Below are 13,745 nucleotides of genomic sequence, written 5' to 3' on the forward strand. Positions count from 1 at the left end.
CGGGTTCATTGATTCAAGTTGCTGGTGGGTGGTTGTCGATTCCGATGAAACTAAAAATCGCCAGAATCCGCTAAAACGTGGAGAGATCTCGCCAGATCCAGTGAGATTTTGTCGAATCTAGTGAGATTTTTGCTAAATTATGCAGAAAAATCGTTGGATTTGGCCAAATCTAGTGTATATCATGCTAGGAATCGTCGGATTTAGCTGAAAAGGTAGTCAGAAATTTGGAAAAATTGCCAGAGTTAATGGTCTTTGTTCAAGTTGGGTTTCATGGGTTTTGGAGGAGGAGATCCAAAATTGACCCACCTGCTCAGGTTTTCGACGTTAGGACCCAAGTACGACTGCCGGAGCAGTCGGATCAAGTGGTTACGAGTCAGGTTTGGTTTGATTGGGTGGGTGGGTTGGACACCCCTATTGGCCATTGTGAAATAAGAATCTGATAATTTTGTCTCTAAAATTGGGCATATCTTTGGGTGGCTTCCTTTAGATATGATTAAATGAACTTCAATTGGCTACCTTTACTTGTGCACCTTTTGTTGTCTCATTTGCATCTTTAGCCCTTTGCCGTGGGAGAGCACTTAAAAGAGTTTCATCTTCCCAATATTGCAAAATAAAAAGTATCAAATTTATATATCGTATGATATATAAATAAAAAGTATCAATATTGGAAGATGTCTCAAAGATTTCGGTGATATTAACTCTACTTCCTCCCTATAAGGAAAACTCTTGTATTCCTGGGATCTAGGTCTACTCCACATCACTATATAAATAGTAGGTTTTCTCTTTTCCAAGGTATGCAAAAAATCCCTAGTTCTCTCACTATAAAGTTCTTGGAGATTTCTTATGCACTTAACATTCGGAAGGTCTTTAAATCTCCAATGGGTACCTTGGAGATTTCTAAGGTACCCATTGTAGCGTTCAGGGGTGATTAGCTCACTGACGATTTTTGTGCATCATCAAGAATAAAAAGAAAATTTCTTGTCTATAAATTGTTATTTCAATACCACACTAACCACAGTTGTTAACAAATTAAAGCCAACAAAACAATGTGGAATCCCAAAGCTGTGCATGGTTGGGAAACCACTCCCCATGATTACCATGCTGATAATGTTCAGAGAATGGAAAGGATGCTTAGTATTATCACTGATATTCCTCAATACCGAAATGTGCACAGGGCCTTGAACTACAAGGTCACCTGTGAAGAACCTTTTTCGTGAGCACCCTTGTTACTGCCGACATTTTGAAGACAAGGTTGAACTGATAGAAGATGAACAAGGTAGGATTGGGAACAAAAAAGACAAGGTTGAACTGATCAAGTATGAACAAGTCGAACATCATTAAGTATGGTAACAACAAAGTTTATGAAGTAGAGGTTGACAAGCTCAAGGGCTATGAGCTTCGCCAATATAACAGACTACAAAGTACATGGATGATAGCAACGACACCTTATTAGCTTGACTTGATTGAAGAAAAGGTTGACAATGAGGATGACCACACCTTATAGGATCCCATTGTAATTAATTACACGCATGTTTAGCAAATGACTTTATTATTAACTTGTAAAGTTTTGAATAGTTGTAGAGCTAGTTGGTTTATTATGACTTATGAGTCTGTCATTCTGTTTCAGGGCTGTAACGGCTAATCAGTTGATTAGTGTTAGCCTTTTTCAGTATAAATAGCAGAGGTACTTGTACAGATTGCAGTAGAATTGGTTTTCTCTCCAATTTTCCTATCTCAATTCTCTTTGTTTCATTTCTTGTATGTGCAATACTGCAATATGGTATTAGACCTGGTCATGATCTATGACCATGACTCTCATTGCAAAGAATAAGCTTTGCTTTGTTGATAAATCAATTCCTCAACCTACTAATGAGTCTGCACCAGAATTCAAATGCATGGATTTGCTGTATCAACATGGTGACAACAGCTGTTGAATTCCCCATCCAAAGAGAGAGCTTCCGCTTTTACAACACGAGTTCCGTTTAATAATACATGTTCAAATCCTTTTTGTTGGATTCTTTCATTAACAATTGATCTATGGATGCTAATGATTATACATATAAAGTGCTTAAGATAAACCATATCCTCTTGGCGCCACTGCATATCAAGATTCCTTCATCCGATCTGTCTTTGTTGGTTGAATCTCATTGAAATGTTGACGTTCTTTACTGTAGTTGAGAACTTACTAAGGCAGCTTTGTTTTCCGCTCTTCAGGATAAGAAACGAGATTAGACCATAGATATGCCCTGTTCTTTAATCAAGCTATTTTGCCAGCTAGTCTTGTAATTGATGAATATGTGCCAACGCAAGCACAGACCAAACCCACACTTATAACCAACATGCAACTTGCAATCTGAAAAAGAATGTCAAGAATTGATTTAGTCATGGAACGGGTTACAATATAAGACATAGAATAATTACTTCTATGATATTGAATTCTTACCTTCAACTTCGTCAATTTACCTCTGAGTAATTTAAGATAACAAGCGCATGGAAAGATAAGAGCCTGCCATGAAAAATTATATAGATAATTTATTCAAAGTTCCCCATGTTTATAGGCTATAACTATGACGAATTAAAATTGAGGTATACATATGAAGAGAGGACTTACAATTAACATTGCAAGTAAAGATCCTATTAATGCCATCACGATAGCTGCAGTCCAATTGACAAAAAACAGCTTAGCAGACAACGGACGACTCCTATCAATGTTTGATGTAATTCTATTTTGATTACGATTCATATCAATGTTTTAGTAAATCTCAAATTACACCATTTAACTTTAACATGTTTTTAATTCAGTCCTTTAAGTTCCATTTTTTCAATGTCTTTGTAACTACCATCGTTTCTAATGTAGTTCTTCTGTCCGATCTGAACCATCAAATCCGCCAAAATGACACCCAAAAATATTAAACTTAACAGCAAAATTGGACAGAATTATACAGAATGACTAAATTGAAAACATATTAAATTAAAATATTGGACTAAATTAAAATATTATCAAGAGCCTTATAGCTTAATTGGCACATCTCTCATATTTTTTGTCCTTACAAGCTTAGAACACAAATTCAGGACTCAGGTATCAAAGAAACATTTATTTTTTGGGTAAGAAAACGAACATTCAAAACCAACGTAGATAAGCAGCGCAAGAGACGCTCACCGAAAAAGGGAACAGTCAATGCCACTGCCAAAGTTGAAAATACTAAAATTGTTCTGATGAGAAGCACTACACTGTAAGATCTAAGCTGGGCTTGAGGCAAGAGTTCCTCTATACTCATTGTGATGGGTGTCAGTGTCAAGGCATACTTTGTCAGTGGGTTCACAACCTATAAAATCCATTAATCGCATGATGATACTGTGCAGAAAATATAAATTCAGAAAAACTAAATAAATAAAAATGTGTTTTCTATCATACCATGGTCCAGACTGCAATTTTAGAAGCAAGATATTCGCTGGGCATGTTTAAAGTGAACTGAGATTCGATTGAGTCACCAAACATTAGAAAGCCACATATTGCTACCCCAGTGCACATAATGAAGCAAAAAATAAAGCTGTGGCAGAGGAAACAAATATTAGCAAAGCTGTCATGCAATTAGGGGCGTGGGGGGTTGGGGAGGGGATTTTCATTACTTTATAAAGGAGGCAAATGATCTTGGAAATTCTTGAAAATAATGTAATTTTTCAATTAAGGAATATGTCATTTCTTTCCTCATAAGGTTTATGTATAGAACCATCCAAAAATGTTAATTGAGACAACATTGTGAATAGTTTCATTAAAAAAAAGGACAATGTTTGGTCACCTGACTATTAAAACTGATGGAAATCGTGACGGTTCTTTCATTGAAGAATAGATATTTGGAAAAACCGAATGGCCAGCATAGCTGAATCCAAAGATACCAATTGTAACAGATAGGTTTGTGAGGTCTAAAGCTGTTCCACTTGGGTGAAATCCAACTTGGTCCACCACTCCAACCCATAATAAACAAAGTGCCACCAGGATTGATGCAACTACTCCTCCTCCTGAACACACAGCATTTAAGACCAGCAGCTAAGCAAAATATACAACTTAAAAATAAATAAATGAAAGCAATAAGATGGATAAGAAAACCTGAAAGGTATGAGAGCAAGCTCAGATTTTTAAGCCAAACAGTTGGAAGAACAATAAGAGTAGATGTGATTGCAAAAACTTGATGAGATTCAAGATGGATTCCAGCAAGACTGATATAGGTATCTGGGAACAATGATGCCAAGTTATCGCTCATCATAATAATGTATTCCACACAAGAAGCCTGTAAACCACAGCTATTCACCATTCAGAGCATAAGAAAGGCAAGGGACCAAAAAAGGTAGAGAAAACTGTGAAATACATATTAGGGAAGAATTTTTTGCACTTACATATAGTTCTACATACAAAAATATCTGCATTGGAACAAAACCAAGTGTCAATTAGGCTTCCAAACAGCAAAGGTTTCTGCTTGTAGATGCAAGCTCAATGGTAGTCATGCTTGTTATATGTGCATACATAACAACATTTAATATATGCTTATATATACAAGCATGCTTATTTAAAAATTGGCCATTTCATATTCATATTGGACTTACAGCTATCCCTAATCGACCAGCTAACCCAAAAGCAGCCTGCCCTATATCTGGGTAGGTTTTGAGTCCAGGAGAGCTTTCTAAACATTCCTTCAATAAAACTCCAGTATAGCAACAAAAGACAGCGAATATCACGAGAAAGATAAGGCTCAACCACCCTCCTTCTTTGATTGCATATGGAGTTGTAAGGAGTCCTATGCCGCATAGAATATTGATTCCTGCATATAAGGAAATGAGGATCTTTTTTCAGAGGAAACTATGGAGATAGAATTGTAATAATTGTTGAACCAATGAGATTAGCCTCAACAATGTATACATTAAGAAGTGGAGAAAAAAATAGTTTAAAAAAGGATTTGAAGTAGATCGATGAGGAAGACTTGAAGGACATGGGAATGGATTGTAGATATGAAGTCCATAATTAAAGCTCTAATGAAAGTACAAGGAATATAACTGCATGCTAATTGTTATATACTATATATCAAAATAAATTTAAAAAAAAAAAAAAACAAATGCTTGATGAACACTAGTTGTTATATTAATTTTGTTAAAATTAATTGTTAGGGAAATAGTTGAAGGGTGTCAACTATATTTCTGTTATAATTTTTCAATGAGAAGTTTGGGCAATAAAGAGGTTTCTAACAAATTAAATCCCTGACAGAATGAAGAATCAATTTGGTTTATACATAGTGATAAAACTAAAGAGAAAGGGAGTCACTAATGATTCTTTTTTACCATTAATGACTGATTGAGAAAATGAACACTGCTCCTGCGGTGGTGGCAATCCACTGATAGAAAGTTTGGAGTAAGTAGATGCAGATAACTTCACAGGTGGTGTGGTAGGATCTTCAGAAATGAGAGGTTTACTCAGCGAAGAATCACGCTCCAATGGTTGTGGCTGTGGCCTCTTGTATGCTGTGGAAAGAAAGCTACTTACTCCTGTCAAGCTAGGCCCCCTTAGAAAACTAATGGAGGGTGGGGTAACACTTGTAAACATGTCCATAGACTGCCTGCACAGATTTAACAAAGGGAAGTCAATATGTTATGATACAATCGGCTTAATCTTTCTTTTTTGTTGCTTCTTAACTCTACCTGTAATATTAATCTGTTATAAATTATTGGTTCATGCCACTAAATTAAGATTAGAAAAGTACTTTTTCTTGCTCATATTAAACAAAAATCAAAGAATTGATTTATTATTGTGCCTTTTTGCTTTCATAGTGATGCTAATAACAAGAAGACATGCCAATGCCTATGATGATGGGAGTTAAATTCGCCATTTTTGCCTTTGCACCCCTCAAACTGAGAGAACATGAAACCTCACCAAGGACCAAGGTATCAGGAAATTCAAGGGAACTCCTAATGGGGATAGAACTCAGGATGTTTGGGTCTACAACTCATCCCAAGCCTCCATCCACTAGCTGCACCCTAACGAGTACCTAATACCCTAAAATCTTGACCTTTTTAACTTAAAGCAGTTCAATGCAAGAAGCACAATTTTTGTTGAACTGCCAACAAAGAAGAATTGTCATTGAAAATTCAAATCTGAGTCTTTTTTTCATTTCACAACAGCGAATTATCTTTTTAGCTTCAGCTCTTGACATTTTGCTAGCAAATTAAATACATGAAATAAGAGGGGAGAAAAAACGTAAATATAGTACCTGTAGCTTTGAGGCCATGGGATGTCCATGGCGTTATCAGATTGACTTGGTGAGGAACCTGTGGCCTCAGATTCAGTCTCGTCCTCATTCTCACCTATTGTTTTGGCCTGGTTTTCTTCATCATCAGAGTTCCACTCGTCCACGAGGTCCCGACCCAATTCTTCGTCCACTTTCATCCCTTTTCTCCTCGTGGATTCAAACACCATATACAAACACCACCTTATATAGAACAGTTTCTATATCTCTTGATACCTCACGTTAAGGTTTCACAGGGGGAAAAACTCGTTCTACTGCCAAACACAACCTTATACTGTTTTGGCTTGGATTGGTTTCAAGTACCTAAGGATGCCGAGCTAATCGGGGATCCTAGTTTATAGTAAAGATATGCGTGAGAAATATAGGTGGCTAAGATCTTGTGTGAGTGTACACGCGTTGTTGTTTTTAGTTTTACTATGAATAGATACCATGCATGTGAAAGATACGAGGAGATCCGATGTTGGAGCTGTACATGTTTTTTTTTTTTTTTTGTCCAAATTCGACAAAGTTTCATTGTTATTAGGATGCCAATGGTATAGTCAGATTTGGTAATATATTTTATAAGGAAATTAGATGCCAAATTGCCACTAGTAAAGCCAGATTTGGTATTATTTTATAAGGAAATTAGGATGCCAATGACAAAGGTAATCGTATAGTCAGATTTGGTATCATTTTATTACACTTTCAGACTTTTTGTTAAGAATAGTGTTTATTTCACACACAACTGTAACACACACCATTACGATTCAGCTTAACATGTTTTAAACTAAATCATGACATCAATACAAAGTATGTGTGTGGTTGTGTACAACATCAGAGTATGCACTGATATTTAACATTTTGTTAATCTTTCTTAGCTAGATGCTAGTAAATGAGGACCATGAGCTAGAAGAATGACCCAGGTTTTATGCCGCAAAAAAAGAGGACCAAGGATATTAGGCAAGTTCATTATGTAGCCAAACGAGATTACAAATGAGGACTATGACCTCTTGGCTTTTCAAAAATCCTCCCCCCTTGTATTTTTGGTAAAAATAAATAATCTTGGACATAAATTCCATTAATGGCCCCTCTTAGATTTTCACTAAAAATATGTAATATATTTATAAAATTGACTAATGTATTTTTTATTCTCTCTAATTACTCTTATGTCATACATAACCCATTAAATTAAAGTGTATTTAATGTATACCATACATAATTTAATTATATCTTATTTTTATTAAATTGACTTGTATATTTTTAGACATGTCAAGACTTATCTTTTTTTTTTTTTTTTTTGCAAAGATGTAAAGACTTATTTGATGTAAATATTTTTGTTTACGTAAGAAAATATCATATGTTAAATCAAAATTACAAATGTAGGGTCTATTTTTGGGGCCCAGGCCCAGCAGATAGGTGATTCTGGCCCAAAGAGCCCTAGACAATGAATTTGTAGAGAACGGATTACAGAACTAGGCCTTAACGAAGTGAGCGTTAGTTAATTTTGGATCATGCAGTGATTGCACGTAAGAATATCTCCTTTATGTCCACGGGATGTTCGGTCCGAGGAGACGTGGGGGGTGCACTTCTGTTCCTGATCAAAGGCTATAGTCTTTCTCTCTCTCTCTCTCTCCTTCTTTCTTCTTCCTTTTTTTCGATCCCCCCTTCATGGGGATGCCCTTCTCTTATATAGTCTCCTTAAAGTAATCAGAGCCTTACATTTGTCGATCATCTGGGCCTTCACTTGAGTGCCCATCCCATCGGACATCTACCCTACCTTTCTGTGAGTTGTAGTGGCCAAGGTAACACTGTTCGCCTGTCCTCTCCACATTAATGTGGCCAGAAAAGTAGCTTCCCTGCATTTAATGCTGCAGTTGTGGTCTCCTCCTGGACATCCTATATTCTCTTCCTTCTCCCAGCTTTGTGAGGCTCATCCTTACTACCAATATTCGTTGGAGTGATTCCTTATTATGGATAGGGTGCATGTTTGGTCCGTATTTGGCACATCCGAGGAGACATTCATCCTCGAACCTTTTTTTTAAATAAGTTTGGACTCATCAGTGTTGGGCCGGAAGTCCTTTTGGCGCCCCACTTTCTCCTCGGCCGTGGCTGGACTCTGTATGGGGCCCAAGACCCATTGTTTGATTTGGGAATTTTACCCCTACAACAAACATTCCATGTATAAGTAATAATTAATAAATAAATATTATATATGTGTGTACAAAATAAAACTATCATGTTGATATACAATTCAAGAAAAATTCAAGGTAAGATAAAAAAAAAAAAAAAAAAAAAAAAAAAATTCAAGGTATATATATAGTGCATGCAGGATTATCGATAGAAAATTTTAATAGGTGTAATTCTTATAGGCACTAAAAATACAAACAAATCACAGAAGTTAATAGTAAAATATGAACAAATCCAATATGAAGCATAACAAAAAACAATGACAGATGCAATACGATAAGTGCAACTGCATTCGAATACTAATCCCAAAATAAATCAACTAAATGGATCTATCACTTCTCCTAAAGATTAGGAGATGTCTATTTATTGATAACTTCTACTGCTAGCCCAACTCTTAAAAGGGATTCAAATAATAATAACTAACTAAATCTGATCTAACACAATCATTTATCATCTTAGGAGTTCTTCCTCTATGTGCAACTTTTAACTCGATGTCTTCAACTTATAACCACTCATGACTCATCCTTCTAGAACATAACAAAATGACGTGCTGGGAGGGGAATGGAAAACAATAGTGAAGGGAATTAGGAAGGGATTTGGGGTGGCCAAATCCAAATGGCTGACATGTAACAAGACCTGTTTGGATTGAGGGGGAGTGGAGGGGAGTAGTGTAGAGTAGAGTTAGCTGAAAAATAGAATATTTTCCTCCCAACTCCACTCTACTCCCCTCCCTAGAGGTGTGCATGGGTTGGGTTGAGTCAGGTTAAGGGGATTTTTTGACCCAATCCACGATGGTGGGTTATAAAAAATTAAACCCAACCCAACCCATCACATAAGTCCAACCCAACCCAACCCAACCCACATGAGTCAGGTTGAACCTATGGGTTGGAATTTTTTTTATTTATTACTATTATTATTAAATTGAGTAAAAAAAATATAAATATAAATATAGGTGTAAATACACTTTTGGTCCCTACATTTTAGGTCATTTCTCGATTTGATCCCTAAACTGATTTTGCTCCTAAGTCAGTCCCTGAAATCAAAAAATCGATTCTATTTTAGTCCCTGCCGTCAATCCACTAATAGAAAAATCTGATGTGGCAAACGGCGTGTCCTACTTGCTGACATGGCTATTAAAATATTATTAAAAAATACCACGTCAGCATCCATGTCAGCGTTTTAATGACAAATCAACATTTTAATTAATAAAAAAATAAAAAAAAATTTTAAAAAAATTAAACTGAAAAAATTCAAATTCAAAATCAAAAACAAAAAAAGAAAAAACTTTTTCAAAACTTTTTTTTTTCTTTTTCAGGTCCTCTCTTTCTCTGTCTCTTCCATTTTCTAGTTGGCCACGCAGACGAGGTACCGAACGAATTCCAATGAGACCATGACGGACTCGGTGCTCCCCAACAGAACCTCCAGTCGGATCGAGCAGCGGATCGCGATGATTAGGTGCTTGTTGTTCGCGTTGGTTATGTCGGATTCTCTGAACCCGGCCGACCTCGCCGTGGAGACTAGCGACTGAGCCGAGGCAAGGTCTTTGCACTCCACAGCAACGATGAGCAGTTCGAAGTGGAGGATGAGTTCAGACTCGGGTTCGAGTTCAGAGCGAGTTGGTGAGTCAGGGAAGAGGAGGGAGATGACTGAGTCAGGATCGGCCAGGTCGTGGGAGACGAAGAGCCAGGAGCTGCCATTGGAGTTTTTGTTGGGTTGGGTTTGGTGTATGGGTTGGGAGTAGGCCTGTTCAGGATTTGACCGGCATCGATGAAACCGGCCGCAACGAACCGATTCAACCGCTTCCAAGCCTCATCGTAGGTGTCCGGTGCAGTGATCGGCGGCGATATGGGTAAACCGAAGACAACCGGTGTGGCGAGTGGTGGCTATTTTGCACTCCGACGAGAAACCACACCACACCGGTATATATATACACACACTATGATTTAAAATATATGTATCAGTGTAAACTGCAAAGAGAAGAAAATTGAAACCAGACATGAAAGATAAAGAAGCAAGGTAGAAGAAGACTAAGAAAACGGCGCTGTGTGAGTTTAGGTTTTCTTCTTCTTCTTTTTTTCTTTTTTTTTTAATATATATATATATATATATTTATATATATAATTTGGCACTAAAACGACGTCGTTTTAAAACCTGATATTAAATTTTAATACAAGCTCCAAAACGACGTCGATTTATAATCGATTAAAAAAAAAAAAAAACTATTGTAAGCCATTAATGACGACGTTTTAATTTTAAACCCTAGGATTATTTACCCATCCCCTCTCTTCCTCTCCCTCACTCTTGTCAGTCTCCCTCTCCCAGATTCCCAATCCCATCAACAAAATCTTCACATTTGCTCTCTCTCTCTCTCCTCGTCTTCCGTCAATTTCTAGTGATGTTCTGACTTCAGAGTTCAGAAGCTTCTCCATACAAATGCAATGATTTTCTACTAGGTTGGTTTATGTGATTTATTTTCAATAGTGTTTGTTTGATCTTTTATGGGTTTGGTTTAGTTTTTTATTTGGGTTTATTTATTTATTTATTGGAAATGGGTTAGGTTTGGGAAAAGATTGTGAATTTGTTTGTAGTTTTCTTTCGTTTTTTTGTTTACAGAATATTTAGGTTTTTTTTTTTTTTTTAATGAGCATGATGTGGTTTGGGGTTGTTAATTGCATTGTGTTTGGTACCTGAAAAAATGAGAAATTAACCTAACTAACCGCATCGAACCGGTATCTTACACCGCACCTTATGTAGACCGATTCCCAACCCTCCACAAGTGAGGTCTGGTCAAGGATGGGGGAAAACTGCCCCTGTAGGTGCGGTGCAAAAAAGCCCCCCAAAACCGGCCGCACCGCACCGTGTACAGCCCTAGTTGGGAGAGGATAGAGATACGACCGGAGCAGGAGCTGGTGTATGTGTTCTTCTGATATGGGTTTGAGTTCTTGGTAGCTGGGTTATTGCTCTTGTGATTTGAGTTCTTGGTTGTTGGGTTCGTGTTCTTGTGATGGGTGAGTTCTTGGTTTGTGTTCTTGTGAATTGAGTTCTTGGTTGCTGGGTTTGTGCTCTTGTGATTTGAGTTCTTGGTTGATGGGTTCGTGTTCTTGTGATGGGTGAGTTCTTGGTTTGTGTTCTTCTGATTTGAGTTCTTGGTTGCTGGATTTGTGTTCTTGTGATGGGTTTGAGTTTTTGGTTGCTGGTTGCTGGGTTTAGTTTGTGAAGAACACAAAGAACAAGCTGAAGAACAAGAACAACATTATGAAAAAAAAAAGAATTTTAATTAAAATTTTTAATTAAGTTAAATTTAAGGTTTTTCTTTAATTTTTTTATAAAATTTTCTGAGGTGGCTTTTTCTAAAAATTGAAATGCTGATTTGGCATTTAAAAAAGGCTAAATAAATATTTTATTATTATTTTAATAGCCACGTCAGTGCCATGTCAGCAAGTAGGACACGCTGTTTGCCACATCAGATTTTTCTGTTAGTGGGTTGATGGTAGGGACTAAAATAGAATCGATTTTTTGATTTCAGGAACTGAACTAGGAGCAAAGTCAGTTTAGGAACCAAATCAAGAAATGACCCAAAATGTAAGGACCAAAAGTGTATTTACGCCATAAATATAGTAAAAAAGCCCAAAGATTAGTATCAATGTAATTCCTTAAAGGCAAACAATACTAACGACTAAACAACAATAGTAATTTACTAGGGTTTGTGTGAACTAATTGGTTTTTATATAGGATAGGAAGAGCTGGTTATTTAAAAAAATTTATTAATAATGTAATATATTTTAAATATATGGGTGGGTCGGGTCAGGTTTGGCGGGTTTGGAATTTTATGACCCGAACCCAACCCAACCCGCTATCAAAAAAAAATTTTGTAACCCAACCCAACCCACCAAGCCCTAAAAACCGACCCAACCTGGTAGGTTGGGTCGGGTTGGTTTTGGCGAGTTGGTGGCACACCCCTACCCCTCCTCCTCTGATGTCGCAGAAGTCTATATTTTATTGATAATAATTTGCTTTGCCTCTGACGGCTACCAAACATATAAATACTGAGAAAAAAAAAGTGTAAATCCCTAATTCGCACTAATTACGCGATTAGGTGACAAAATACCGAAATTTACCAAAAATGACAAAATTGAGTTAAATGCAGAATTATAAACTACTGACCTTAAGGGTTGTTCCAAAACAAACGAAACTTTATTTTGAATTTTAAACCAAAAGTTATTAAGGAAAGACAAATATTACTATAAATAGCAAAAACACTGTTTTCGGGGCCTTAGCAAAGGAATTCGCCTAAATTTAGGCGACATTCATAAATTATGAGTTTGGATCAGAATGACGTTTCCTTTTAACCTGCCAAATTTCATGCAATTCTAACATTGTCGCTCCGATGGCCTCTAGTGGCACCCTCCTTTGATCTTGCGTTGTGACTTTCTACTGCTCTAAGAAGGCATGTGCTGTCTGTTCTACATCAATCTCCCTCACTTGAAAAGAAATTGACCTCGAGTTTCCACTATCTGGTTCATCAGGAGGATGATAATCATGCAAGTCAGCAACAATGAAGGTAGAAGAAATGCTTATGTCTGGAGGAAGAGCAAGCACATAAGCATTGTTGTTAATCTTCTTAGTAATCTGAAATAGCCCATATTTCTTGTCCTTCAATTTGTTGTAGGTACCAACAAGAAACCTCTCCTTTCTAAGATAGACCAACACTAAATCCCCAACATTGAAGATCTTTTCACGCCTTTTTTTATCAGCAGCTTCCCTGTACTTGGCATTTGTAGCTTCAAGTTTTTGCCTCACCTCCTTTTGCATGTCCTGAATACGGTCAGCCATATTCTATGTAGCTTGACTCACTCCTGGAAGCTTAGGTAAAGGTACCAAGTCCAAAGCGTGTTTTGGGGGCACGCAGTAGATGATGGCAAATGAAGACTTACCAGTGCTTTTGCTGACTGAGCTATTGCAAGCAAACTCTGCTTAGGATAGTGCAAGATCCCACTGCTTGGGCTTCCCTCCTGAGACACACCAGATCAAATTCCCCAAAGTTCAGTTAACCATTTTTGTTTGGCCGTCATTTTGAGGATGACTGGTGCTTTTGTAATTCAGGGAAGTGTTAGAATGCTTCCATAAGGTCTGCCAGAAGTGACTGATGAAATTGGTATCATAGTTAGAGGTGATGGACTTTGGCACTCCATGCAAACGCATAACTTCTTTAAAGAACAGATTGGCCACTCGAGTAGCATTTGAATTCTTCTTGCATGCTATGAAAAGGGACATCTTCTAGTACCT

The 13,745-nt window shown here is 37.1% G+C and overlaps 1 protein-coding gene across 1 annotated transcript; it reads right to left on the minus strand.

The window, feature by feature from the left end:
* Positions 1 to 1,674: 1,674 nt before the first annotated feature.
* On the minus strand, positions 1,675 to 6,640 carry LOC115952189 (amino acid transporter AVT1D-like). Its single transcript, XM_031069266.1, has 11 exons — positions 6,258 to 6,640; positions 5,332 to 5,606; positions 4,603 to 4,817; positions 4,396 to 4,419; positions 4,109 to 4,289; positions 3,801 to 4,020; positions 3,416 to 3,551; positions 3,161 to 3,326; positions 2,612 to 2,655; positions 2,444 to 2,506; positions 1,675 to 2,353 (listed from the first exon to the last, which is right to left on the minus strand). Exons 1-11 carry the CDS (start codon positions 6,461 to 6,463, stop codon positions 2,258 to 2,260), a joined length of 1,626 nt encoding a protein of 541 aa, XP_030925126.1. The 5' UTR covers positions 6,464 to 6,640; the 3' UTR covers positions 1,675 to 2,257.
* Positions 6,641 to 13,745: the final 7,105 nt, after the last annotated feature.

This window comes from Quercus lobata, chromosome 7 (genome assembly GCF_001633185.2).
Source record: "Quercus lobata isolate SW786 chromosome 7, ValleyOak3.0 Primary Assembly, whole genome shotgun sequence".
NCBI classification, from domain to species: Eukaryota; Viridiplantae; Streptophyta; class Magnoliopsida; order Fagales; family Fagaceae; genus Quercus; species Quercus lobata.

Bases quoted from the DNA above. Each gene is read 5' to 3' on its own strand.
- LOC115952189 (XM_031069266.1), bottom strand. From the start codon at position 6,463: ATGGTGTTTGAATCCACGAGGAGAAAAGGGATGAAAGTGGACGAAGAA. The intron at 4,818-5,331 runs GTAAAAAAGAAT...CCTTATATGCAG, and splicing joins TTCTCAATCAGTCATTAATG to GAATCAATATTCTATGCGGC. The intron at 2,354-2,443 runs GTAAGAATTCAA...ATTCTTTTTCAG, and splicing joins GTAAATTGACGAAGTTGAAG to ATTGCAAGTTGCATGTTGGT.